The 27,285-nt window shown below is 51.2% G+C and overlaps 11 protein-coding genes across 11 annotated transcripts; 5 read left to right on the forward strand and 6 right to left on the reverse strand.

Moving 5' to 3' along the window:
- Nucleotides 1-2,872: 2,872 nt before the first annotated feature.
- On the forward strand, nucleotides 2,873-4,735 carry GT037_007623 (rna-binding domain-containing protein; the record flags this gene model as incomplete). Its single annotated transcript, XM_038932670.1, has 4 exons — nucleotides 2,873-3,849; nucleotides 3,903-3,993; nucleotides 4,043-4,224; nucleotides 4,273-4,735. 4 exons carry the CDS (start codon nucleotides 2,873-2,875, stop codon nucleotides 4,733-4,735), a joined length of 1,713 nt encoding a protein of 570 aa, XP_038785158.1.
- Nucleotides 4,736-5,746: 1,011 nt separating this feature from the next.
- Nucleotides 5,747-8,675, reverse strand: GT037_007624 (26s proteasome regulatory non-atpase rpn1 subunit; the record flags this gene model as incomplete). The annotated part of the gene is made up of 5 exons (XM_038932671.1): nucleotides 5,747-5,767; nucleotides 5,822-7,781; nucleotides 7,830-8,344; nucleotides 8,405-8,469; nucleotides 8,537-8,675. 5 exons carry the CDS (start codon nucleotides 8,673-8,675, stop codon nucleotides 5,747-5,749), a joined length of 2,700 nt encoding a protein of 899 aa, XP_038785159.1.
- Nucleotides 8,676-9,050: 375 nt separating this feature from the next.
- On the forward strand, nucleotides 9,051-10,436 carry GT037_007625 (serine threonine-protein kinase rio2; the record flags this gene model as incomplete). Its single annotated transcript, XM_038932672.1, has 2 exons — nucleotides 9,051-9,113; nucleotides 9,177-10,436. The coding sequence occupies 2 exons, from the start codon at nucleotides 9,051-9,053 to the stop codon at nucleotides 10,434-10,436; spliced, it is 1,323 nt and encodes a 440-aa protein (XP_038785160.1).
- Nucleotides 10,437-11,288: 852 nt separating this feature from the next.
- On the forward strand, nucleotides 11,289-12,023 carry GT037_007626 (uncharacterized protein; the record flags this gene model as incomplete). The annotated part of the gene is made up of 1 exon (XM_038932673.1): nucleotides 11,289-12,023. The coding sequence occupies one exon, from the start codon at nucleotides 11,289-11,291 to the stop codon at nucleotides 12,021-12,023; it is 735 nt and encodes a 244-aa protein (XP_038785161.1).
- A 51-nt stretch (nucleotides 12,024-12,074) lies between these two features.
- GT037_007627 (uncharacterized protein) lies at nucleotides 12,075-12,662 on the reverse strand (the record flags this gene model as incomplete). The annotated part of the gene is made up of 1 exon (XM_038932674.1): nucleotides 12,075-12,662. The coding sequence occupies one exon, from the start codon at nucleotides 12,660-12,662 to the stop codon at nucleotides 12,075-12,077; it is 588 nt and encodes a 195-aa protein (XP_038785162.1).
- A 546-nt stretch (nucleotides 12,663-13,208) lies between these two features.
- GT037_007628 (translation initiation factor eif-2b subunit alpha) lies at nucleotides 13,209-18,136 on the forward strand (the record flags this gene model as incomplete). The annotated part of the gene is made up of 8 exons (XM_038932675.1): nucleotides 13,209-14,312; nucleotides 14,362-14,444; nucleotides 14,878-15,457; nucleotides 15,526-16,159; nucleotides 16,439-16,747; nucleotides 17,121-17,369; nucleotides 17,651-18,037; nucleotides 18,090-18,136. Coding segments are annotated over 8 exons (3,393 nt in total), but the record flags the coding sequence as incomplete, so codon positions are not given.
- An 88-nt stretch (nucleotides 18,137-18,224) lies between these two features.
- GT037_007629 (uncharacterized protein) lies at nucleotides 18,225-18,711 on the reverse strand (the record flags this gene model as incomplete). Its single annotated transcript, XM_038932676.1, has 2 exons — nucleotides 18,225-18,390; nucleotides 18,455-18,711. The coding sequence occupies 2 exons, from the start codon at nucleotides 18,709-18,711 to the stop codon at nucleotides 18,225-18,227; spliced, it is 423 nt and encodes a 140-aa protein (XP_038785164.1).
- Nucleotides 18,712-18,774: 63 nt separating this feature from the next.
- GT037_007630 (glycoside hydrolase) lies at nucleotides 18,775-19,472 on the reverse strand (the record flags this gene model as incomplete). The annotated part of the gene is made up of 2 exons (XM_038932677.1): nucleotides 18,775-19,247; nucleotides 19,304-19,472. The coding sequence occupies 2 exons, from the start codon at nucleotides 19,470-19,472 to the stop codon at nucleotides 18,775-18,777; spliced, it is 642 nt and encodes a 213-aa protein (XP_038785165.1).
- A 2,497-nt stretch (nucleotides 19,473-21,969) lies between these two features.
- GT037_007631 (uncharacterized protein) lies at nucleotides 21,970-22,173 on the reverse strand (the record flags this gene model as incomplete). The annotated part of the gene is made up of 1 exon (XM_038932678.1): nucleotides 21,970-22,173. One exon carries the CDS (start codon nucleotides 22,171-22,173, stop codon nucleotides 21,970-21,972), a length of 204 nt encoding a protein of 67 aa, XP_038785166.1.
- A 1,602-nt stretch (nucleotides 22,174-23,775) lies between these two features.
- GT037_007632 (malic acid transporter) lies at nucleotides 23,776-25,110 on the reverse strand (the record flags this gene model as incomplete). Its single annotated transcript, XM_038932679.1, has 3 exons — nucleotides 23,776-24,263; nucleotides 24,316-24,962; nucleotides 25,013-25,110. The coding sequence occupies 3 exons, from the start codon at nucleotides 25,108-25,110 to the stop codon at nucleotides 23,776-23,778; spliced, it is 1,233 nt and encodes a 410-aa protein (XP_038785167.1).
- An 881-nt stretch (nucleotides 25,111-25,991) lies between these two features.
- On the forward strand, nucleotides 25,992-26,927 carry GT037_007633 (uncharacterized protein; the record flags this gene model as incomplete). The annotated part of the gene is made up of 1 exon (XM_038932680.1): nucleotides 25,992-26,927. The coding sequence occupies one exon, from the start codon at nucleotides 25,992-25,994 to the stop codon at nucleotides 26,925-26,927; it is 936 nt and encodes a 311-aa protein (XP_038785168.1).
- Between the last annotated feature and the right edge of the window lie 358 nt (nucleotides 26,928-27,285).

Here is a 27,285-nt window from a genome sequence, read left to right on the forward strand (position 1 = left end):
CCCCAATGTCTAGGTTGCCTGTCTGGACCGCTGCGTGGCAAAACTTCATTGCTCAGAGGTGCAGGCACATCTCTTTGTACAGGACACTGACATCATGCGTACGGCAATGGTTTGCACAGCAGTTCCGGCTAAGTGCCGTCTTCTGTATTGACCTGGTTGCGCATCGCATGCTGAAAATCTTTACGGTAGGATGACCACACCAGTCACTCACCGCCGCGACCTGAGCATGCGGGGCATTGGCTCGAAACCCGAAAGAACGCAGTGCTTCGAAACGCCATGGACTTTAGCGAGGCTTGTATGAGGCCGGGCTGTCCCTCATCTGCTTTCTGTGTCACCCCGCGGATGCGACTAGAAAGAGCCGATCTGCGTAGTATGTCTCTTTTTGCGATGATGGTAGCAGGAAGATATGAATTCTAGGTTTGAGGTCAAGCCAGGTCACGTTGGAACATTTGCGACGAAACATTTGTCAAGCAACTCAGTACAAAAGGCAGAATTTGGAGAGACATGCATGTAGACAAACTGCATGCTTCTCCGCGCGCACAGCATGCACAAATACTAAAAGGACCTTACAGGCAGGCATTTATGATGGGGTTGACGAATGATTGTGTACCAGAACGCCACCCGACATGGACCCTTGGAGGTATCCTTCACTTGCTGAGTCTAGGCACGAGTAGATGTTCTCTAACTCTCCTCTGTCGCTACACTGACACGAGACCTACAACAGCCGCATCAAGAGCCGGACAACCGGCCGGATAGTTGTTTTGCAACATATGCGACACGGTAATCAGTGCGCTTGCGCCCACGCAACACGCGAGGAAGCGGGACATGTTCCATTCGTGAGTCTGTATCACCCCAGCGCCATCAGGTCTTTGGCGGAGCACCTGAGGATCTCGTACACGATGCAGGTTAATACCTTGTCTCTCACTAGGTACAGGGCTGCCAGCTTGTTCGACACCTATTCATAACTCATAATATCTTTCAGTATACTCGGAAAGGTTCATCGCACATGACTATCTTCGTTGCGTTTGTCTTGTATGAGCGGCGAGGTTGGTCGGGCCACAGGCGTCGGATATACCCCTTACATCTGCGTCTTGGTGCAGAAATTCATTTGCCCTATCAATGGCCTCGAGAATGCAGATTTTATCGCCTTGCATATCAAGAAATTCGCGGACGACGGCGCATCTCCAATGACATCAGCTGGACCTTTCCATATCCGTCTCGAGACCGCGACTCGAAGCTTTACAATCGGTAACGGCTGCACTGCGCCGGCTCGTCGCGCAGGTTACGGGCGTGCAACAGGTGCGCCGCCCCGTCAGGCTACTACAGGTCTGTGATGGGACGGCGGCACTTTTGCTGTAAAGCATTGTAAGAGAGTCACCCTGTTTGTGTAGCCACACTAAGCGCCAAATAGACTGGATGGTCTTCAAACAGAACCTGGGCATCACTCGAGGTCTGGGAAGGGCTGTTGCGTGTACCCGCATGCTGATCAATGCGTGAAGGTGAGGAAACGACAGGTCTGGTTTTCATAACGAGAGCCTGCGCGCCAGAGTCATCGCGTCTGTTCAATTCGACGTGCGGGGATACTGTCCGCAACTCAACAAACGATGATATACCTTTTTCCAACGTCATCTTACGAGACTGTTCAGCCCTGCTGCAAGGGCGACATGGCTGCATCAGCCATCGCCACAGTGAGAAGCTGGCTACTCAACTGGAAGTTAGACTCGACCCGTACCAGTTGACGCCTTGTCATTTGTATGCTACGCACACTGGTCCAAGAAAGGCATGGGTACAAAGATGCATGTGCGAGGAGTGCACCACTGATGCGACCTGTTATGCTTGCAGCGCTCGCGATACTGTGTTCCTGGTACGCGCATTCAACACTGTGCGTGCTTGATTATAGCGGACATATAAGAGCAACACGTTTTGCACCACGGTGAGTAGGACAGCACCACAGCTTCGCTCGAAAGCCAGGTTTGACATCACTATCTAACAGCTCTTTCAACAATATTACTCAGAGACTGCGGTGGCGCGACAGCCAGGCAGAGAAGCCACGATACGCAGGGTGCGAGTGTTGCATGTTCCCATCCGTCTATTCTTGCTCGGAGTGAATTCACTAAGAATGTGAGTGTTTCCCGTGTTGTCATATTTCCTCTTCGCAACTTCCCTTTGTCGAGATTGAGGCTGCCGGTTACACTCCACCGCTGGTCTTCCACCGAGACATCGCGACTGCTCTTTCCCCATCTGCTACGCCCAGACGCCATCATCGAGTACAACAGCTCGCCTCGTCCCATCTTCCCTCGTCTCTTCTTGACTCTTCTTCACTTCTTTCTCACCAATACGCATCAGTGGCCACATTCTTTGTAGCTTTTCCCAGGTCAGTCAGTCTCCGTCTCAACCTATCTCTCACTGTCATGCAGCGTTCCGATACTGACGCCTCGGCAGCTTTGGAGTCACTACCAGTCCCGCACATTGCACAAGTTTGACATTTACGGCCCAGTAAGTCCCTTTCACTTTCACCATCCCATTTTTTGCCTCATGCCCCGCCCTGCCACCGTCAGACCCAGTGAGCTCCTCCCCCACATTGGCTGGCGAGGCCTGCTTTGCTCGTCCTCATCGATCACCGAGCAAATTTGCTAGGCCGAACCCCAGCCTCCCCATAATGGATAAAAGCTAATCTTTCGAGCAGAGCAACGTTCTTCTCTGCATCTCAGTCTGTCTGCCAAGTTCGTTGTTGAGATCCTTCGTCGCAGTCGTCCTCAGGCTCGTATCCTCCAGTCTACCTGCCCCTGCTCGTAGCCTCAGATTCCAGCCCCGGAGACCTCATCGGTCTTTCACTCTTTCTTCGGTCAGCGTCACTTCAGAGCTCGCTACAATGTCTACCAACGGTCGCCAGCAGAGCTACGCGCCTCCCAACGTGGGATACAAGGGACAACACATTCTCAACAACTACAACCAGCACGGACAAGGTCACGGGAGCGCTCAATACCTCCCTCGAGGTCTGCCTATGTCCCCCCACGGTGATAATGGTATGCAAGGTCTGACGAGCAACTTGGCAGCTCTCAACATGCACGCCTCCTACGGTTCGTCCGCTACCTCCAAGTCTGCTAGCTCTGCACTTTCAGGGGGTTCATCCGACTATAGCAACATTCCTCTTTCTAATGGTCAAGGACTCTGGGTTCCCAACCAGCAGGTTCTCGGATCCATGTATCAGATGATGCCTGGCGCTCAGCAGCAGACTGCCATGGCGGCTTCTCCTAGCATGTACAACCACACCGGTGCGTACGTTCCGCAGGCAGCTTACCAATATGGCCAAGCTGTCATCGATAACAGCGCTATACCACCGGTATGGGCTGCTCGAATGTCCTCCGCCGAGATGCCGTCGCTTATGACACCGCGTCGTGACTCTATCTCCTCCAACGAGAATGACAACCCAGGCACACCTTACGGCAGTGGTGGTATGTATCACCGCTTTGGTAACAACACGGCTATTATGGATCGCTCGCCAAGCGTCCTCTACTCCAGCAGTGCCACCCCTTCGCCATCACAACTGGTCCCCCCCTACCAGGTCATGGCGCCCATCCCGAAGCAGCAGACCATGCCCACGTTGCCTCCCAATCTACTGGCATTAGTGCACCAGGAGCCCCCCATTCCTCGGGCCATTCCCGCTCCTAGCTCCCCACACAAGCCACTCGACCGTAGCCTGGAGAATAAGACTGGTGAGACCAACGTCTACATCCGAGGCCTGTTGCCCGAGACCACTGACGAGATGCTTCACTTATGGGGCAAGCGTTTCGGAGACATCCAGAGCTCCAAGTCCATCATCGACCTGAAGACCAACCTTTGCAAGGGGTAAGCAGTTCCCCAAGCATCCCATCGCCTCAATGACTGATTGTCTTTCGCAGCTTCGGATTCATCAAGTACCATAACTTCGAAGACGCTGAGGACTGTATCCGCGGCTTCCACTACCTCGGATACGAAGTCAGCTTTGCTCGGGTATGTTTCCTTACGCTGATGTGCAATGAACTTCACTGACCCTCTCTAGGAATCATTCTATTCCAAACTCAAGAAGTTCGCTGACGACTGTAACACCAATCTTTACGTATCCAACATCCCCAAAAACATGAACGAGCATGAACTCGCCTCCATCTTCGCACCTCACAAGGTCTGCTCGAGCAGGATACTTCGTGACTCTTCCGGTACTGGCCGTGGTGTCGGTTTTGCTCGGTAGTTCACCCATGTGCTACCAATCTGAACGTCGTTAACGGTCTATAGCTTTGAATCTCGCGATATCTGCGACGAGGTCATCAAAGAGTTCAACAACACTCCCGTGTCTAAGCCCGGCGGCGAAGAGCATCTTATCCAGATCCGCTTTTCCGATACACACGAGCAGAAGATGTTGAAGCAGCAGACCGCAGCTGGCCGTGTCTTCCGTGCTGCGGAGTACGAGGTCGGTGTTGCCCAAGCTAGGGCACTGGGCACGCCCGAGCGCTACCTCTCCGTCTCTCCAATACCTGCAGGTCATGCCAACGAGTTCGAGATGTTCATGCGTGGCCAGCGCCAGCCATGGTCACCACCAGTGCCATCGACCCTTGGCCCAACCCGGTCTTGCATTATACCTCGGGGCGGACCCATCAAGAGCGATGATGGTGTTTCTGACAACGGTGTTGATGTCAAGACCAACCCTGCCACTCCTGTGAAGGCCGATACGTCTGCTTCACCGAGCCCTACCAACTAAGCATGCACCGTCTCTTCCAGGTCGACCATCGATATACCTTTCGTGTACGCACTATTCTTCATGATCGCTTCTTCACCATCCTCCAGTCACATTTCCTTGGAGACTCCTTTTGGCATCGATCTTATACCACAAGTATACTCTACGAAGGGCACGCTATATCAACATGCCACGACACGATGCTTTCGTCGTTCCTTTCTGTCGCTTGTTCTGACTTCCATGCCCACGTCGTTGGGCCCCTAATACTTTGCTCTTGGCGCCAGCACCTCGAACGTATCCTTCTCATCGGCAGTCCAGTCTCGCGATTTCCTTTCAACTAATATATTTGAGTGGCTTCTTTCACATTTTAGAAGTATTTGTTAGCATCTGGGCAAGCCAGCAAACCAAAAAGATCTTAGTGGGTCATTCAATATATCTCTTTCTCATCGATGGCAAGGGCAGGTTTCATCAGTGGTGGCTAGGACTATGGTCGGATTTGTCGTAGTTTCGATAGTTCGTCGTATAATAGATCTTCTTCCAAGTCAGATTTGTGCTGGTGTTTGCTTTACAATAGTTGTTCCCTCTGACACCTCCAAAGCCTTTTCCCGCCCTGGTGCCAACGACTCGTTCCGTTCAACTCCACATGAGATTCGCATTGAGTCTTCACCGTGTCAACGTGAGACGATGGAAGGAAGAACCTTGTAATATCTTGGCACCCAACCTGGGTGTAGTAAAAGGGCATCGCGTGCATCTGTGGTGATTACAGCTTGGCCTTGGTCACTGTCGCATATACATATATTCACGCTAGACTCGCTGGAAAGAGCATTTGTATCAATACTTTCATTTCAGTTCATTGCTCTTGCACATCTATATATACAACGGTGTGCCCCTCGGACTCGTCGTTGCGTCAGTGCGAGGGTTGAGGCAGGGACCGTAATGCTATTAGAATGCCAAAATGCTTGGTGCAGACCCTCTCTATGCCCTGCGCGATGTCCTAGACATCTCTTCCTTCTTTCCGCCTCTCACCGGAGTCCTTCAGTCCTCCCACTCTGGGTTCTGAAAATCATGTTAGTCTGGCTGGTAAGGTCACAATTAGTTGGAATTTCATACCTTTCGCAGAATGACCACGCCCTCCAGTACGTTGGTGAGGCTAAGGTACTTCTCGTCTTCCAATTCGGCTCGCTCGCCGTGCGCCAGCAGTACCGGCGTGCTCTGTGTTTGCCATCCGGTGATGGTCTTTGGCCTACCAGCCTGGCCAACAATATCGACAGCCTGACCAACGCGGACGTTGACCGTCAATGGCTTGAGGTCCTCGTCAAGCGTGATGAGGAAGCGCGGTGACATGGCGGTAGCGAGGTAGTAGAGAAGGTAATGTGAGTCACCAGCAACGAATGACTTGGCATCGATCAGGGAAACAAGAACAGTGAGAAGACCCGAAGCCGCTACGCGAGACAATACCTGACGGTCGGTATGGAATGGGTTGAGGGATAGTGTGCCCTTTCCTGCGTGTAGCAGACCTTGTGCTATGCGTACCATGAAGAGAGCGTTGGGGTCACGGTGGTAGTAGCTAGCCAATTGGCGGAGCAGTTGTGCGAGACGAGCGTTGTTGGTACCAGCACCGCAGAGACCCATGGCGAAGATGGCGTTGATGGCGACATCATTGTCGTTGTCGTGAGAGTAACGCGAAAGAGTGTCGTAAACCTTCATCTGCGGGTTACTAGGGCTGATGAGACCCAAAGCGAGAGGCACAGCCTTGCGGATGTTAGCCTCGCCGTAGTGCATCAGGTGGCCGAGTGTGCGGAGGATCATTTCTTGGCCAACATCCTCGCCCATGGCGACTAGTGAGAGACCAATGACAGCGTAAGACTGTAGTAGCTCGTCACCCTTCTTCTCCTCGTTCTCGTCCTCGATGTGCTCATTGCAAATATGGAGCAGTTGCTGAATCTTCAGCACAGCACCCGTACCTGCCCACGCGCATACTTCGGTGAGTACAGAGGCTGACTTGGCCATGGGATGGTCGAGCGCCTTCAGTGTCTCCAAAATGACGTCAACCTCTTCTTGCTGGCCGAAGAAAAGTAGCGCAAGACCGAGAGCCATGAATCGGGTCCACTTGTCCTTGAGCTGCTTCGTTCGGTCCTCGTCCAAGAGTGTGTTCATCAAGGCATCTGTGACGTCTCCATTGGCTGAACCAACAAAGATCATACCGAGAGACAGCGCTGCCATGGCAGAGAGCTGCATATCAAGGCTGGTATCGCTGACGATTGGCAATAGGATGTCCAAAAGGTCTTCCTTATTTGACCCTGCATAGGCGAGACCTAGACCCATGATGGAAGCGAGGCGGATATTCTTGTTCTTGGAGTTGATGTTGTCCTCGTCGCCCAGCAGGGCCATGGCGGGATCTGAGTCCATGCGCACGCCGGAGTTGAAGATTCCGGTAGCAAGCATGGCACCGGCCTTGACCATGTCGTCCTCAACGTGTGTGTAGGGATCGACCTTATCGAGACCCTCTTCTACGTCCCAGAGCATGAGCATACCCAAAGATGCGGTTGTAGAAAGCATGCCTTCTTCCTTGGTCTTCCAGACCCAGCTGCTCTTTGTGTTCTCGTTAAGCATGAGCTTATCATTTGCGTAGCCGGTGTTGACAAAAGCGTTGACGAAGGCGGAGGCGAGGTTGTGTCTGGCAGAGTCGGTGTTGGTGAGTCCGGCAGTCCTGCTGCTCTCAAGATGTGTCTTGTAGATGTCGTCCGGGGTCTTGGGGTCTAGAATGTTAAGCTCCTTGCCCAGCGCCTTGAAGTGATCAGGCAGGCGCGTGTTGTTGATGCACTCCTGGAGCTCGGGGTCTTCGTCTTCGGAGACGTCGAGCCATATCCGCTGTCGGCCGCAAAGGTAGGCCATCTGTCTTCGGATTGACTTGTCTTTGGTGGCGTTGAAGGCTTCGTGGATGAGATCGGTCTCGTGCAATCGTATCGCGATGACGATTGCCTGTGTGTACTGCTTGTATTTGGCGTAGATTCGGTAGGTGGTGCGGAGGAACTTGTCGTTGTCCGGGTAAGTGAGCAGGGGTACGTTGCTGCTGATGTCAGTGTCACTCATGTAGGCGAATGCGACAATGTCCTACCTGACCATGTATAGAGCGACTCTCGAGTATGTGTTGTCGTCAATGTATTGCTCAATCTGATCAATCATCTCCAGCTCAGACAGGATGTCAACGGCATCCGCCTCTGCGTTGTGCTTGAGGAAGAAGGGGACGAGGTTCGAGGCAAGGTCGGTGACATCGTCGGTCGACTTGTCGTCATTGAGGCGGTTCTGGTACTCTGTGCCAATTTCCAGCGCAAGGTGGCGCATGTACTCGTGGCCCCAGGAGCCGAGATCTGTTGAGGGCGCCTCAAGACGGTACTTGAGGCAGTCGAGGCGGTCCTCGTCAGAATACGTCATTCCCAGAACAGACATCATGTCGGCGAGCGAGCGCTTGTTGTCGCCTGCAGGCCATGATGCGTAGGCCTTCTCTAGGGCCTCGTAGTGTGGTCGGAGGAACTTGAGCGGCTTGGGCACGGCCGTCATGGAACTCGTCGATGTCTTGATGAATTCCTTGATCTGTTCGAGCGCGGGCTTGTAGAGGCTGGTGTCGGATCCCTAGTAAACACATGAGGTCAGCGCATGGTGCGAGGGGCAACTTCCACGGTAGCAGCTCACCAGTATCCGCTCTGCCAGCATGTCCAGGTCGCTCTTGAGCTGTTGGTCTTCCTCGCTAAGCTCTTCTGTGGCCCGCAGTCAGTGCATGTCCATGACGAGAGCCACTACAGCTGTGCCCAAGACAAAACATACCGCCAGTTGTCGCAACACCGCCCTTCTTGTCGTCAGCATCTGGCTTTGCATCCTTGCTCTTGTCCGCGTCGGTGTTTGCCGGCGCCTTGCCCTTGCCCTTGTCGGCGGCCGTGGGCTTCTTCTCATCTTCCTTCGCCATGTTGATATGTAGCTAGGACAAGCGGCGAAGTGTGTGTGTGTCGGGACGGAGCGGCGTGGATAGCGACTGTCAAGGGGAATCCGGGGGGGCTATGAGATGTAGATGGCCGCTCAAATGGGTCGGGAGAGCGAGAGCCAAGTCAAATGGGGAGAGTGATAATGGCGGGTTGATGTCGATGAGGCAGCTCTTGCTTCGCGTACACCACTTCCGCCGCGCTAGGGCCAAGCACCGTCCACCGATGATGAGCGCCGCCGCCGCCGCCGCCGCCGCTCAGGCCTTGGAGAAAGCTCCAAAAATTATTGTCGTCGCACCCAAACCCCGGCGTATTCCCCAAACCGCACCCGCCAGGCTTTCCGAGTCGCACAATCTCTCACCATGAAGCTGAATGTCAAGAACATCCGCTATCTGGCCGCAGACGACTGGCGCGTCCTCACTGCGGTATGCGCCCGCACTGTCTTTCCGTACGTAGTGGGGGACTAACGCTGATGAAGACCATGACAGACAGAGATGGGCAGCCGCAACCATGAAGTCGTCCCAACCCCCTTGATCGCCCAGATCGCTGCCCTTCGCTCAGGCACCGGCGTCCACAGGTGCATCTCCAACCTCGCAAAGATCGGCCTCATTGCCAAAGTCCGAAACGCCAAATATGACGGCTACCGGCTCACCTACGGCGGGCTCGACTACCTTGCCCTGCACACCCACCAGAAGGCGTCGACGGTCTACTCGGTCGGCAACCAGATCGGCATAGGAAAGGAGTCGGACATCATTGTCTGCGCCGACGAGACGGGCAAGCAGCTGGTTCTCAAGATCCACCGTCTGGGCCGCATATCTTTCCGCACCGTCAAAGCCAACCGTGACTATCTGCGCAACCGCCAGGGTGGGTCGTGGATGTACATGTCGCGCCTCGCTGCTCTGAAGGAATTCGAGTTTATGAAGGCTCTACGAGCAGAAGGATTCCCAGTGCCAGAGCCGGTCGGTCAGAACAGACATACAGTCATCATGAGCCTCATCGACGGTTTCCCTCTGCGTCAAATCTCAAAAGTTGGCGATCCACAGGAACTCTACGCCGAACTGCTCGCCCTCATCGTTCGTCTGGCGCAGTATGGTCTGATCCACGGTGACTTCAACGAGTTCAACATCATGATTGAAGAGAAACCCGAAAAGGACGGCAGCGTGCCACTGGTGCCCACGCTTATTGACTTCCCGCAAATGGTCTCAATTGATCATGCCAATGCCGAATACTACTTTGACCGCGATGTCGCTTGCGTAAAGCGCTTTTTCCATCGCCGATTCGGCTTCAAAAGCGACGAGCCAGGTCCGTTCTTCAAGGATGCCATCAAGAAGCTTGTCAAGAGGTTGGACGTCCAAGTACAAGCTTCTGGCTTCAGCAAGAAGATGGCGAAAGAGCTGGAACTTTACATGAAGGAGCATGGCATCGATGGTGATGCTGGAGATACTGCCACCGGAGTAGAGGGAGAAGAGGTTGACGGCGACCATGACGATGAAGGCGGCGAGGAGGACGAATTTAGTCAAGAGGAATACGGCGGCGTCTCTCTCCAAGGTGGCCCTGTAGGCGACGACATGTCTGCTGCCCATGACACAACAGCCGACGGACAAACTACTCTCGCCTCACAGATGACCATACTCGAGATTCGAGACAACGACCCACTACCAGACCTCAAGGACATTAAGCCACCTCCACCGTCCGAGCCCACCATGACCACCAAGGCTGCCAAGAAGAAAGCCGGGTGGGCCATCTAGACCTGTCAACTACATCTCGTTTCCTTCCCATTTCTGCGATACCCAGACTCTATGACTACCTTTAGGCCACCCTTTCATGAAAGAACAAAAGTTGATAGAAATTATATTTGTATGACTCGCGTCCAATGGAGGCATATGAATCACCATCACATTTTTGTGGCACATGAAGAAACTTGTTTTTCTGAGTTGTGCTCATTACTGAGATTCCGCCCTAAAGGTATACATGGTGGTTCACGTTGCCATGCCAATGGATAGGTCACAATGTATACTGTTAGAACGGGGTTTGACGTCTGTCCAAGCCATCTTCATCCCAACTTTCAACTCTCGCTTTACCGGATTCTCGATTACTGTGCGCCGTATCCACGCTTCTAGCGCGTACCAAGCGCCCAAGAAAGCGGAAATCTGGCTGTACGAAACCATCTCGTATAAGCAAAGACCTTATTCCTTCGGACAGGCGGTTACCATTCAGGGCTTCGGGGTGCGTGCAGAATGTATTGCATGAGCGGTAATGGTGAGATCTGAACTTGTAATTGTGAAGGTCCGTAAGTGGTTTGAATAGGGCAAGTCGTGGGATAGTTGCAAACAAATGTTGGCAATCCTGTAAAAACCTTGTGAATTCACATTCGTGCAACGGATTCTCGAATTGTAAATCAATGGACAATTCATCCAGTGCTAAAGTCACACTCACCCGCTTGGGTGGCTGATGTGAATGTTCTGAATTATGAGAAGAGCTACCTCACAGCGTAAGGTCGCAATCAGCAATAAGCATCATTCACTGCTTCTTCTCAAGGAATTATATCACAGCACTATCAAACCAGCATTCCACAGACTTCTTCAGCAATCTCAACAACCATGCCTCCACAAACAACAACAACGGTAACTATAGTCGCCATTCCAACCTACTACCAAACCGGATCCTATATCTTCATTTACCCAAAGTCCCAAGATGAGCGTCCAACCACAACAGCACGCTACATAGTCCTCACTCCCGCCTCGACAGAAACCCTCACAACCCGTAACGCAGCCATCGCCAAAGACGTCACAGACTGGGGTTGGCGCGTATTTCATACCGATTCCTCTGCTCCCAACATGAAAAAGTGGTTCAAAAAGTACGACAAAGCAGCGAAGAAGAATACTTGGGAGGAAGACATCTGGAGAATCTGGCAGCGAGAACATGGACTGAAGATTGGGTGGGCGGATATGGAACGTAAGGAGAAGGAAGCGAGCGAGAAGGGTAAGAAAGGAAAGTTCGTACATGGGGTAAAGAAGGCGGGAATATATCTTGGAAAGTATGGCGTAACGGTCTGTTCTGATGAGCAGCGATTGAGAAAGGAGGAGTCGGGCAAGGAGGAAGAGAGGAGGTGGAGGTTGGCGGACGACCAGATTGTGGGCATGTCTGAGGATCTGCCTGACGATCCTTTTGCGGATCCTCCTACAGAGAGGGGTGGGACAAAAGATGAGGGAGATTTCAAGTCGGGCAACCTGAGAGGTGGCGGTGGTATGGATGCGAAGAAGAGCTCGCCTGAGAAGACTGCAGTATATGATGTAGCGCCTTTGACTAGACACCCGTGGTTGCTATTAGGTTGAGTGTCATTCCATTCTCTACATCCTCAAACCAGTATTAATTTCTTACAGCTCTCACTTTTCATCTTTCTCTCCATCCTTCTCCTTCTTTTTCTTTCCGATCTCCTCACTCCTGGCTCTCTTCATCTGCTCCACTCCTTCTGTCAAATCTCTATGCACAACTCTAACCTCCCACCCGTCATCCTCACTCCACCGTATCTTACCCAATTGCTCTGCAAATGCCACACTCCTGTGATGGCCACTCCCACACAAACATCCTACTCGTACTATCGCTTTCTCCTCATCCCTACTAGCTCGTACATCTTTGATCTCCATGAGTCGCCGAATGTCGTCCTCAGCGCGGGTCACAATGTCGCTGAACGATTCGCGGCTCATGAGCTCGTCTTGGAGCGTGGAGTCGAGTCCGGTGCATGTTTTCCGCATTTGAGGGGACGGGTTCTGGGTCATACGGCAGTCATATTCTAGATCTGGTTTAGGAGATGGTGGTGTGAAGCGGTCGTAGGATGTGATTTCGAGGATTGGTTGACTTTGAGAAGTTTCCGAGTCTTGATTCGCCTTCTTTGCTGATGCAATTTCATCTTCGGTTGGTGGAACGAGTCGTGTGTTTTTGACGGTTGAGACAATGTCCGACAGTATGGTCATTTTCCTGATGATAGCTGAGCCGTGAATTGCGGTAGGACTCAATATGGGCTTAGCTATGCTGGAGAGAGTCGTTTAAAGTTGGCTTTCATATAGGGCATGTGAGCCAGTGGATAACTGTATGTCTGCAAACGTGATGGTTCGGGCCTTCTTTCTTATTTTCATGACGCTCAGTCGGGTAAGAGGTCGCGTGCCCGCTGCAGATTGCTTCAGGGTCTCTGAAAACTTCGGCGCATGAAGATGACGTCACTGTATATGGGCCTTCCTCAACTACAACGACCCTCTCACTGGGTGGCACCGCAGGGCTTCTTTTTATAGTGAAAGGGTACGAGCACCTAGGTAGTGATGAGGATTGGTAAGAAGATTGCAGTTTACGTGTAAGCTTTCAGTGAGTATGAATTTCAAGTAATTCTGTGCAATCCGAACGGACAGTGAGTGTCTGGTCAGCCTATTGCGCATGGCAGTCTGTGACCATGACCAAGGAGTGGGTGCGGTCCAACGACGACATTCTTCACAAGAATCGAGTGAGGTAGGTGGAGGTTTGTGTAGGACTGGGAGGACAATGACGAGGCTAGCCGTCGGATCATGGTCTTGGCGAATGACTCAATCGCGAACCACCCCTCCAAAATATCCAAAAGTGGACGGAGCACTAACACGTCGCAATCAACCGTCAAGATGAGCACCGAATCGGGAGTCAAGACACAGCCGACCTTCGACATAGTCGCGACATATCGCCGCATCCTCAAAGATGACCCGGAGCTTACTATGCCCGTGGCGGCCATCGAGGCGCTTGTAGAAGCCATTGCACAGAGCTCCGTCTCGACCGTGGCCGAGACACTCGACCTACTCGAACGCCACACAGCTGCCCTAAAGGCTTCAATCGCGAACCCCATCTCCCTTTCCGCCGGCACAGATCTCTTCCAGCGCTATCTGATCACAACGCTTAACCGCCCCGCAAGCCTGAACCTGGGCCCAGACGACGACTTCCGCGCGATACGCAACCACCTCCTCTCCAACGGCAAGCTCTTCGTAGACCGTGCAAAACAGAGCAGGGAGAAGATAGCGAGCTTTGGCAAGCACTTTATCCGCGACGGCGGCACAGTGCTCACAAATGGTGGTTCGCGAGTAGTGGGCGCGCTACTGAGAAGGGCAGCCGAGTCAAGCACTCTCCGCTTCAACGTCATATACGTCCTCCCTTCATCAAGCTCGTCGGACGCGAAAGAGGGCCTTCAGACCGTCGCCGACCTCCGAGACCACAACGTTCCAGTAGCCACGATCCCAGACTCAGCCGTCGCCTACTCTCTCGGCAAAGTCGACATGGTTATTGTGGGAGCCGAAGGTGTCGTAGAGAACGGCGGTATCATTTCGCGCATGGGCACATATCAGTTGGGCGTACTAGCCAAGAGCAAAGGAAAGCCCTTCTACGTGGTTGCCGAGAGCCACAAATTTGTCAGGCTATATCCCCTCAGCCAGTTTGATTTGCCCATCGAGCAGAAGGTGCTAGACTTCAAGGTCGCAGAGGAGCCCAAGGAAGAACAAAAGGCCAAGACTGACCAAGAGCAACCGAACGTCTTCGACGAAGCCATCGCAGACATGGCTGCCAAGCGGTCAACAGTCGCTCCACTCGACGCTCATGACGCTGTCGACTTCACGGTTTGTTCTGTCCACTCTGCTTCAAGTACGTTTTGCTAACACGAAGTAGCCACCCGATCTGATCTCTGGTATCATTACTGAGTCCGGCGTCCTCACCCCATCTGCCGTCTCGGAAGAGTTGATCAAGATATGGTTTTGAGCCCTCCATGAGCATGACCTACATTCCACACCAGAGCAACTATCCTATTGCAAGCACACGATCGGCATATAGTCTTGTCGAAGGTACTCACATCAATCACAGGAACTTCGTACAAGGCGAATCTGTGACTCCGCAACCTTCACGCCTACGCCGCAACCGGCGCAGCACCTCTCGAGACTGGGACATTCATGTCGCAAGGTATCGTGCGCATGAAAAGCTCACGTGAAAACGCTCGAGAATCGGCGGTTTTGCCAAAGAAGACTGGAATACGCGAGTACGACGAAAGACAACGACCAGTTATGACGTGGTATCGCGCTGGCGATGCCGGCATATGATACCCAATAGATTTATGCAATGGCAACATTTCTTAGCCCTCCTACCTCTTCAAGGAGTTGGTCTTATTGTAACAACGCGTCTTTTGTGTAGGAATAATCAACGTGAAGTATACGATGAAGTATACGATTCCATTGACAGCGAGAGCAAACTTTTCGACAATGAATATATTCTCCCGCCTACAAAGCTTCCTGACTCCTTGTCTATCGTCCACAGTATACAAGCCGCACAAAAGATGCCATACCTGATCCAGCCACCAGCGCACTCCATCGACACCTGCAATCAGCTTTTTACCTATACGCTTGCTGATCCCACCCCTTCCGAGCTCTCTAAAATCAAAGACCTTCAGAACTGGGGTTGGCAAGTCTCTTTGCACTCTCAAGATGATGAAAAGTATCTTGCCGCTACAGAGAGAATGGAGAGAGCGATAAAGAAGAGACGGCGCAGGACCCAGATGGTCTACGGCGATATGATGGGCGATGGTCCAAGGCCGGCTTTTGAGGAGGTTTGGGAGCAGGAATCGATTAAGAGGTCAACGCAGAGACTATTTGAGACGAAGGAAAAGGAGATTGATATTAGTGATCAAGCGAGCATAATGTCTCACATGACACAACAGAAAATTTGGTTGCATTGGGCTGATGAAGAAGCTCAGTGGGAAGCAGAGAAATTCAACGTAAGAGAATCCCAAGAAGAGAGCTTTTGAGGGAGTGGCATAGATATACGACTGATAGGCCCAGACAGGACATTCAAGTCGTCAATGAGCATTGCTTGCTGCCAACTCACTCCAGATTAGAAGACAATGGAGAAATGGACAGGCACTTGCACCAAAGGTCTGCCTCCAGTCCCATCATAAGAAGGGAAACCAACATCGCATCCCATTCCGTTGAGGAAAATGAGGCTAATTGGCACATTATTACGTCGCCGTACTCTTCTCAAAGCGCTAAATCTCAACTTACAGGTCGGAAGGCCCTACAATCCTCTCCATGTTCCACGTTAAAAGCCTCTTCAGAAGAGTCAGACCTCCTCCTAGATCCCTATATGCTTGCCATGGCTACATGTGGACACTGGTGTCCGCCTGCGTTCCTTCAGACCTGGTCACGCCAAAATCCTCAAACCAAATCTGCTGCACCACGTGCCGAACTTTCATCAAAAGACCCCAAAAAGCCTCAAAAACTCAAGAAGAAGATTGCTCGCTTTTACTCAGAACCTAGCTTAAACTACTGGATATCCTTCAGATTTGCCAGGCCTTTCTCCTGGGTGAAAAGAGAGCGAAATGAGAAAGCAGGAGGGAATGCAAATTTGATCACATCGCAGCAGCAACATACTGAGGGTTCGGGCGATGCCAAGAAGCCTTCGGGCACTATTTCATTACATAGTACGCTTCAATCCTTTCGGCTGTCACGTTCCACCGCCTTGTCTGATAGTTCTTCCAGTACTCTTCAACCAACCACTTCGACTGGCAGCAATCCAAGTCCTGATTCACAACCAAACGCAGTAACTCTTTACCAACCGGAACCACGCAGTGTCTCACCAGTACCTTCTACTGCCTCCAGCCTCATCTTCCCCGATCGTGAAACAACACAAGAAGAATACTTTCGGCGCACGAATCGACCGCAAGATAACTTACAGCCTCGTCAGCTAACGCCGCCACCAGGACTAGAAGAAGAAAACGATCCCTACGAGTGGCAAGCTTGGAATCTTGGGCGCGCTCATCAAGAAAGTAAGATTGATCGTATGCTTGGAGGACGCAGCTTTCGTAGATCAAGTGCTGGGGACGCTAGTAAGGGAAAGACCAAGAATAGCTGGTATGATGAATTTCGGAAGAAGATGAAGGAGGAGCAGGTGCAAGCGCAAAAGGAGCGCAAGGAAGCCAACAAAAAGAAGAAGAAAGAGTTGGAGAAGTTGGAGAAGCAGGAGAGGATAAACAGGGAGGCGGAGGCGAGAGAGATGCTGAAGAAACAAGGTATGTTTTCTGTGGGGTATTTACCTAGGTATGCATAAACACGCCGCTGTTCTTTTGGTATGAGTTGGGAATCCTGGATACCCAGGATGTGTTGTATCCACATCTCTCAGTAGGCCCTAATTTTAACTCAGAGAGATTGTTTTTTTGTTCTGTTAAACATCTATACGAGCTCTACCACTAACGCTGTCCAAGTCTGAAGGTAGTGCAGAGAACACTCACTAAGCCGAATAGAGTAAGTGCAGTTATCGCCTGGAGCTTACCGTGCCACAATTACGTGCCAGCCAGGTACATGAACCTGACATCTAAGGATACGATTATTCTATCAATCATTTACCAACATAGTGAACTCTCGTGAATAAATAGCTGGTTCGAGATACCATGATTGAATATCCCAAACACGTGCCACGGGACCTGATCAAGGCAAAGGACTGGTCGGCAGAGGATGAAGAAGAAGAAGAAGAAGAAGAAGAAGAAGAAGAAGAAGAAGAAGAAGAAGAAGAAGAAGAAGAAGAAGAAGAAGAAGAAGAAGAAGAAGAAGAAGAAGAAGAAGAAGAAGAGGACAGCGAGAAGGAAGAAAATCAGCCTATAGATTTCTACCACCCTTGGGGCTATACAATCTACCGTACATGCTACACGCCTAGGTCGCAATCGCGATGAGAATCTTTAATCGAAGCGATCCTACTAGGAGTCGAAGGAACCATCCCGGGATTACACAAGGATGAGACACCGCCTGGATCTCAACTGTTGCTCTCTCTATTTCGCCTATATCTTCGCTCCGACGCCTCCTTGAATGATGGTGTTACTATAGATGATCTCCGAAAGGTCTATCGTGATCCCCAACAAATTGTATACCGTTGCCAAACTTCGGTCGACCGGACCGTATCTTTCTCGTCGCCGATGCAGAGGTCTTGCTGGATCCTTACTTCTTGCCACAGAAGAATGTAGCATTGAAAGGTGTTCCAGACCTCGCTACAAGCGATGCTGAGGCTCCAGGAACTGCGCAAAGATGGTGTTATCGACATCACGGTTTCCAGAGATTTCCCGACACCGAGCAACAAAGATTAAGGTACTTCGGCAACACATATAAGGAATGGTCGGAAATCAAGAAGCAATGGCTGAAATTTGTAAAAGTTGATTATGTGCACGCAGAGTACGAGCAACGATCAAGACATAGTCGTCTGCCTCTTCTTGGCTGGTTCATGACAACTAAGGGTGGTATAGCAGAGCTGTGGGAGACGTTGGCTGTGGGAGATATTCTGCGTATTGTACCAAAGGTTGAAGGAGTAACCTGTAAGTAGATCGTGTCCTATATTTTATACTATAAGCTGACGCCTGGATACAGGGGACGGGTACGGAAGAGGAAGTATTGGACGTTACCGGTTGTGGTAACCCTGATGCTTGTTGTACTACGTGGAAGATTGTTACTCGCCCATACGCCAGACAACACCAAAATCGAGCTTCTCCACTGAACAAACCCTCAGTTGCAGTACTGTACTCCTTCACTTGGCTTGACAATACCCATGTCAATGAAAGCTGGGTAGTTCCAGTAATCGCCTTGGGCACCCTCTCCCACTACAGGCACGCTACCAAAAAACTTTGCAGTCCAATAAGCACTTCCTCTTGTGTACTTTGCAAAAGCATACCTAATGTTACGCGTATAAAGTCAGTGTATATCTCGAATGCAGTTCGTGCAGGGACATTATCTACAGCTCTGTGTTCAGGTTCTTCCTGCGGTTGGCAAACTTGTTATCTGCCACAGTCTCGATGGGCCATTCCCCAACAAATACAGGAAACTTGCCATCCCCTGCCGAGGCCTTTGCGTCTGAGCAGATATCTGCGCTCACAGTATCAGAGTCTGTGGGACGCCCAGCGAAATAGTAGTTGTGTACGTCAAAGACTAGATTGGCCGAAGCTGAGAACCTGGGAGACCAGAATGCTTCACCTTTGAAGCTACCCTGCAACATAACGGGTATATTCTTGTTTACGGCCGTTACTTTCGCAACAACCGCGTCAAAATACTTCTGCGTTCACGCAACGCCGTTTTCCGTCAAAGCGGCTGGTGTTCCAAATGTTGTGAAGTCGCGGTTGTCCACTAATTCATTGATTGGCTCAAGAGTGTACGACTGTGGAGTACCGGAGGATTGAATGAAAGCCAATGCAGCATCGACAGCGCGTAGAGAGTAGTCGAGGTTCGTTACATTGTTGAACCATCCAAAGCGGCCTTCGCCTTCGCCGAAGCCCATGCCGTTTACGCCTCCGGGAAGGGAGTGAATGTCAAGGATAATATGTATACCGTGCTTTGCGATCGCATAGGAGGCAATGTTCTTGAAGAACTGAGCTTGGTTGCCACTATAAAAGTTACTCCCAGGGACTTTGATCCAAGCGGCATACGTTGTTGGAATCCTCAAGATGTTCACACCAGCAGTAGCTAACTTGTCGATATCGGTCGGCGTGATGAACGGAGCATAGTGTCGCTCGAGAACAGGACCGCATTTCGATCCTAGTTGGGCACAGCAAGTCCACTCATCAGTTGTGGTGCCACAGTTCTGAGACCACCAATTTGGGTCAATGACAGCTTCTTGGGCGAGCCATCCTCCAAGATTGACAACATTGGCTTTGAGCGTTTTCCAGTCGAGGTAGGCAGGTTGCTGACGCGCTGTCGGACTGGCAGTAGCGAAGGGATGAAGGAGACAAGAGAAGTGGCAATGATGCTGAAGGTAACCATGTTTAATGGGGCGATGCTTGAGTCTTGGTGGAGTGTAAGGAATCTCCTAGACATTGGACCGCTGATCTTTATAGCTTACAGATGGGCCTCTTATCATCTTCTCTGGTCGGGATAGCGTCCAGCTGGAAGCCACAAGATCGCAACAAGGAGCATGAAGGGCAACATGTGGAGCCGGTCAACCTACCTAGATCTAAGGGCCAAGCTGATGATATGAGTAGGTTTGCATATGTTCAAGACCCCTTCAAGACATGGTCCAGTGAACGGCTGCACAGCTAATCGTACTTCTACCCCAGATTCGACCCCAGACTCGACCTCAGACTTGGCGCCATATAGTAGGTACATCATAGTGGCTTCGGCATCCTGGAAAGTTACCCCGAATCAAGATTTGAAACCTACCGTTGTCCTTATAGGGTCCATATTACCCCGAACTACCTGGTACTCCACATCGGGTAGCATGGACGCTAAGTGGCCCACATCCCGATATGGGTGTTGTGCCATTCGACTAACCACAACCCCTTCAATCGTTTCTTGCTTGATTAACACTCGAAGATACGGTCAGAAATCGACTTAGGGAATCTGATGCCCAAAAGAATCTCAGATGCTGTCAGGAACGCCAGTATGCGCAAGAAAAGCAACGAAACAATTCCATGGCTATGATCGAAGACAGTGTCGTATTATGCTCGTCGTCAGCTCTACGTTATCAAGAAGTGAGCAAGATGATGGGTGAAAGTTTGTTCATGATGACGAATGTATGCTTGCGGGTCGTCCGTGCGTGACCGGAGTTTCTCAACCAAACTTCACATCCCGATCCGCTTCATTAACACGATTCAGTGTTATCTCCATCGTCAATCTGCCTTGAAAATACTGGATGTACCTACACTGATCTCGGTAATTGCATGCACAGCCTGAAGCCGCCGCCGCCTTCCTTGCCAAACCCGGCCGTATCAATTCGCACAGCGAATTCAAGCACCACCATGTGTGCGCGGATCCTCATGTAGTTGCATGATTGAAATCAACCCGTGCAACAGGAGACTCTCTTCGCGACTCTTGATGGTATTTATTTGCCGAGCTACCATGCCTACACAACCTTCTTAGGCTCGTGGACCTGGCATGATCTACCACAAACCGCTCATCAGTACCTGGCCTAGCTTCAGTTTATACCTATAGCAGCTATGGAAGACCAAGCTTCGTCCGTATACGGTACCCCCACAGTCGTAAATTCACACCGATGCCATTGACCGGACGGATCGGCAAGAAGATGCACCGCTGCTCACACCAAGACTACAGGGGATCATCGTCACGACGGCCGCGGTGCCATTGATGTCTTACACAACTCACCATCTACTCCAAAATATCGATTCGTGACGTGGCTGTCCCAGATCCGGAGAAGGGTTACTGGAAGGACCCAACCCCTATAAGCTTGGTATTGCATTAGTACACTCACCAGCCTTCCTTCCGATTATGCCGCTATTGCACCTGCAGATACGAGAAAGATACAAAAGGCAATGCAGGGTGAGGTGTCTGATGTGTGCCAGAAGATGAGGAGTCTGTAGAAAAGGAAAGAAGGTACATAGACTGGCACAGTGATCATGCCAGCAAGGTCCGCAGCAACGTATGAGTTGAGGTATGAGATCGAGCTTACGGCTGAAGAAGATGCCACTCATAGAGAACACCGTCCAGCGGAAAGATGACTGGAGTAGTAATCCCTTCAGCTAGTTGTACAGGAAAATGTTGTTGGCCTGCAGCGGAGCTTGGCTACCTCTGAAGAGTCATCGTAGGCTACAACACCTACTGCTCTGTTCTGGTCATCATGGTACATAGCGATCATGAAACAGGTTGCATGCATAAAAATAACAACCATTGTGCAAGATACGAAACATCACCCTCTTGTTGCTTTTGTCACGACGTAGTCAATGCACAGTCAGTGCATGCAGCATGCAATCACACCGCATATTGCAATCACAACTCACATTCTCACGCAGCATGGACACGGTCAAGTGATCAAAAGTACCACAAATAATTAGATAGTAGACATTAAGTAACCAAAACTACCAATGACAACCGATTGATTCGTCCCATCTCAAGTACTGAATCGCAAACCCCACACCCCGCCAAGCCAACGCGTGCTTCCCTGCCCAGTCCATCTCCGATCGGCACTCCCCCAAGCTTCCTTCGACTACAACCAAGCCAAAGATCCTCTCCTTGTTTGCAAGTATTCCCCACACGCCAACTCCACGCAATATGAAAGTTTTCTCCGGTGGCATTATGGGGTCCAACGGATCGACTGTCGTCATTTCGGAAGAAAATGTTGTGATTGCAGTGAGGGTATGGGGACGATGATGTCAGTCCTCCGTGTTTTTGACTCGTGGGTATTGATCGAGGCTGCGACTAGGCTGCTTGGCAATGTCCGCTGCTGGTTCCGCCTTGCTTGCCTGCAGACCAGAGCAAGGCTTGCCGTCATTGTATCGTCTCCGTGCGTCGTCTTGGTATGAGCTTATCACTCGTCGGTGTCGTCGACGCTCTCGACGCTCGGAGAAGGGGATGATTCACGAATGTATCTTGACGAGAGCGTTGGGCTGGCAATGGGTTGTTGTGAGATGGAGATCTGGCCCTCGGCTTCGATGTCCTCGATGGGGATCCTGAGCATTTGGCCGCCAACTAGGTTGGGGACGTAGACGAATTGAGTAGCGGGTGAAGACATTTTTGTCGATAGAATGGGTTGTGTTTGAGATTGGTATGATAGTGGTAATAGTAGTGTAGACTGATGATGAGGTAGTTAAAGTCTGATACAGGAAATCTGCGATGTTGGGTGTTCACCTTCATGTGGGGATACGGCTCAGCTATATACTGTGCCAGAATCCCACGGCTCACCTGAGAATGCCATTGCTCATGCGGCATCCCAAACCCCAGCTCCACGCATGCATCCACCAGACTACCAACCCAAAACCCTATCCCCGACAATCCAAGCATCGCATGCTCCACCCGTCACTCCCGCAGCCAATTATAGCACGCTACCAAACAAGGGTGCCTTAACGCCAGCTCCGCCGTGTCAGCCCAACGCACTGATTCGGCGCAGGACCTGCACAACGCGTGGCAAGTCTCCCCGAACAGCTTACTGTGCCGCTTGGTTGTGTCCGACGAGCGGCGATAAGTGGTTCATGAGTGCGTAGACAAAGCAGCCCCGCACCAATTTCCTCTCCGCCAGCCGGCCAAGCAGCGCTTAAACGGTGCGATTTATACGTTAGCCCGGCCAAGTCGCCCTGTCCGCAGGGTCTAGACCATATGTTTGTTATCGTGGTGTAATTCTAGGCGAGGGATGATGCAAGGTGTTGAGTTGGAGGGTGATAAGGAATTATTGCGAGGGAGACTGGGTTTCGGAAGATCGGCGTTTACAGAATCGCGATTATTCACTTTTTAGAGTTTTGACTTTATGTCCGGCCGTTGCCTAAGATCACGTTCGGGGACATGCATTGTGCCGACCGCGAATATTGGCCGAGTGCTTCTTCGACAGTCACCTGCTGCACTCTACAGACACTGTGCAACTGCGGACGAGCATTTTCGTCCTCCTTGCAGTTCACGATGACGGTTAGAAAACTCTTTGTCACGGCTCGACTGGGCAATGCTGGGCGCCTAGCTTCCGAGAATGCTGCCGAGAGCTTCTGTACGGTTCTGTATCGTTCTGTTGAACCGTGGCACTCGGCTAGTAAACGAGCAGCTATACGGTTTGCCTCTGGACTGAAACTACCGTCGTTAGACAGAATAGCTCATGGTGACCAGCATGCACCAACGGACGTGTGCGACGATCAAGTAGAATGGAATTGCACCATAGTTGTACGCGTCGCGACTCCGCAACATCCGCTTGACGGTATGATTGCTTGGTAATCTACTGTTCAGATATTTCTTCAGTGGAGAAGGATTACATGCTGTCGCAGGCAGAACAAGGGCGGGAACTCTTGGATCCAAGCAATTCCGCTCGACGCCAACTGTTCGATACGAGGTCATGTGGCACATGCACCAAGCCTAATCAACGACGCCAGGGCGCGCCAACGCACCCCAGATCACGAATGGCCTCGGAAACCCAATGTCCACGGTCCACATGGTCAGCCTCGTACAGACCGTAGCCTATACGCCATCGTAAAGCGAACCTCTAAATAGTCAAGCTTACACGAACCAATACCAATGACAGTCGGGTCCCTATTCCTGTAGAATTGCTCGAAATTGAACAGGGTATCATGCTAGTATTACAACGCTTTCGTAACCTTACGCCTCGCTTGATAAACAACAATCCCTTCAATGCGGGACACTATGGCCTGATCTTGCCAGCTTCAGGGTTGTCCCTGTTGCCCTGCCAACCCCAGGCCAATCTGGACATGGTCTTGTCTTCGTCCTTTCCGGGCCATAAGACCTGTCCGAGGTATACAGCACGAATGCAAAAGACTGCCGTGACGAGCCACATGATGACCAGTAGAACGGTCAAAGCGCTCGCAACACCGTTAATAGCTTCACTGTGTAGCACTTTCCCTACTTGTATCGTTGCAAGCGTAAGTCCTGCGTTGGGAAAGATAAACGCCCACCAGTTCAGCGAGAAGGACATTCTACGCATTCCCACTACGACAGCGATGGTTGTTATGATGAAGAACCAGTATGCGAACAATATGATGAAAAGGCCTGCCATGATGCCTATGATGCGTACAATCTCGCCGTCTGGGACTACAGTGTTCGTAAAGTAGTTTGCGGCGATAAGCGACGGTGCTTGGTTCGCGAGGGAGATGAGACCAGCGGCGGTGTAACCTATCGTTGTCAATACCTTTGTGATAAGAAAAGATGCAGAGTATGGACTTACCAGCTGGACCAACAGATACGTACATCCCAGGTCGCGTAGTGGGAGACGGCAAAGAACTGGTCATCAGGCGCTGCATGTATAACGCATACAGCAGGAAAGAAACAACCCATGCGAGTCCTTGGAAATGTATAGCTCCGACGAATATCTTCCAGCTGGGCGTCTCAGGTTGGGATGGAAGTATAGTACCAGCCAGAGTGCCCACGACAAGCAACGGGTATATTGGGAAAATCCAAGCAGGCACAGCGTCGCCAACGTTGAGGCGTTCGAGACGGAAGAAGAGCGAATACTGGATGACACCGACGAGGAAAGCGGCGGCGCAGTACATCCAGTACAAAATTTCGAGAGTTTTCGTGAGCCATGCCCCAGTCGACGTGTTGCCATAAATGTAAATGCAGTTGAGTATGAGGGCGACCGACACCCAGTACGTGCCGAAGAACAGACCCTCAACTGGGTGGTGTAGCGATCCGAGTAGCTTGCGAGGGACAAGGAGGAACCGCGCGAACATGCAGATGTTGAATATGATGAAGAGTACGAGGTCGAAGATGAAAACCACCTTGCCGATAGTTTCCAGGCCAGTAAACCTGTTTGGAGTGTTCCCAAGGACTACAGCCAATGATCCTGTTGACATCGTACATGCGAACCATGGCCTGTGGTGTCGTGAGCTCGTTATTCAAATATCCTCGGCGCGTGTACATACCATGTGAAATGCACGATGCGATCGCGCAACCCAACTTCTTGCGGTGGCTTCTCCTCATCTTTCTCGTACGTAGTATTAGTTCTGTCGCGGAATCGCATTTTGGTGATAAGTATGAAGCACGCGCAGGTGTTGAGCAGCCCTGAGCCATGCTTAGGTAGTATTTACAGGTTCCCAGCCATGACACCTTCTTCTCAAGCATCCCGGAAAGAGTGCCGGACGCGTTTCGTCATACGGGCCCATAGCGTGCTTGTTCTAGAGTTAGTGGCGATCTTGGTGTCTACGCGCCAAATGAGAGGAACGACGGGCAGCCCCGTAGTTGAGTCTCGGAAATCGGCACGCAAGCGTCTAGCAAAAAATGTGAGGATTGAGGCTTGGCGCATTGACGGCTGTGACGTCAGGGGCCGTATGACCGACCATGAGGCATCGAGCTGAACACATGCACCTCATAAAGGGAAGAATTCAACAATCTTGGATGGTGGTTGATGTGTAACCATCTGATTCTTCGCTGTTATTGGGTGTGTGTAGGCCAGCTATTGCCCGCTTCAGTGAGAATACAAGCAAGCACAGGTAGGCACCCCCGTCCCATGCAAGGGAAGACTTTACACTCTTAGCGACCTGTCTTTCGCATCCTCACAGCATTACAACAGCGCCATCTACATAGGTTTACCGTATACCAGGATACGCTTTCTCTATTCTCAGTGCTTCCTTCGATCTCTTCATTCTTCATCCTATCTCCCTGTAACGTGGAAAGATTTAGCATGATGGAAGATGTGCTATCGCTATACCCTGTTGAAGTGGAGAACCAAATGTCCTATTGGCGAGACGTAGATGTCACCCATGCTGCAGATGCAGCGTGACATGAAACGAACCTGGAGCGGTGCGGCACAGTTGCCAGTTTGTCTCAATCTCAACCACTCTGTGCATACATCTCTACGACCAGTTCCTGTCATGAAAATCGCAGGTGTTTGCTTGTGTTACCATGGAAATTCCACATCTGCCACCGCTTCCCAGGCCTGTCCCATGGACCTATGATCCCACTTTCATACCAGTCAGTGCCAGAGAGCGAGAGTCCTTCGATCTGACTGCCGAGGTCACATTCAATGTTCTGTGCCAGTGGTGTCAGAACTTACTTCGCAAAAGTCCTAAGCTACCAGAGATTCCGCTCTTCACAGACGACAGTTCCACTATCCCCATTGAAGGACAGCTCGAGATTGACAAGAGTCTTCTGCGCGACTCTGCTTTGGGTGGTTGTTATCTATGTACTCTGGTCTTGAGAGAAGCACAGCGCTCTTATGGAGCGACAGAGAAAACACCTCCTTTTCGGAGCGTTGCTCCATATGTTGTGTGGTCAAGATTGGTAGCCCCTGTGAATTCAGGGATTGCTGGAGACATGGACGAGGGGTTTGAAGACGATTACACCTATGGTTCAACTCATGGGGTCACATTGGCCACTCGTCATGAGGGTGGGAACTTTTACTCCACGTTCTTGATACGACACCCGCGCACTTTTGAGCCTCCATCTGCCTTTGGTCGAAGCATCTATACGGGTTCGGATGAATGTCTGGAACGCTGCAGAGTATGGATACAAGACTGTTTGGAATCCCATTCAGAATGCCATCATAGCTTACCGTCTAAAGTCCCGACGCGTCTAATTGAGATCATGAACCCTCGCGAGATCAGACTCATAGAACCGACGAATACTGTGCATTATCTTGTATTGAGCTATTGCTGGGGTGGTTCAGACGTCTTGAAGTCCACAACCGAATCTCTTGCGGCATTCAAATCCTCGATGCCATTCGATCAATTAGCACTCACAATCCAAGATGCTATCGGAGTGGCCTATAGGCTTGGATCCCGTTTTCTATGGGTGGATAGCCTCTGCATATTACAAGACGATGCTCAAGAGTGGGACTGAGAAGCGAAAGGCATGTGCGACGTCTATCGCAACGCTACATCGACTATTGCAGCACTAGGGGCAGCACGCGCTACAGACGGACTGTTTGCGTGGCGTGATCCTTTGGTCTTCCAAGGATGTCAGTTTTATCGAACATGGGATCAGAGTTCCGAGCGTGGTCACAATTCCCCAAGTGTCGTAAATCAGTATGCTTGTTTCAGCAGCAGCACTCTAAATTCGCGCGGCTGGACCTTCCAAGAGCGGGCTCTGTCACGACGTACCTTGTATTTTGGATCCAGCGTATTTTGGAAGTGTAATTCCAAATTCGAGACAGAAGGTAAATTGAACTACGGTGGCTTAGAAGCTCACTTCAAGGCCC

Source organism: Alternaria burnsii, assembly GCF_013036055.1.
Source record: "Alternaria burnsii strain CBS107.38 chromosome Unknown 715, whole genome shotgun sequence".
NCBI classification, from domain to species: domain Eukaryota; kingdom Fungi; phylum Ascomycota; class Dothideomycetes; order Pleosporales; family Pleosporaceae; genus Alternaria; species Alternaria burnsii.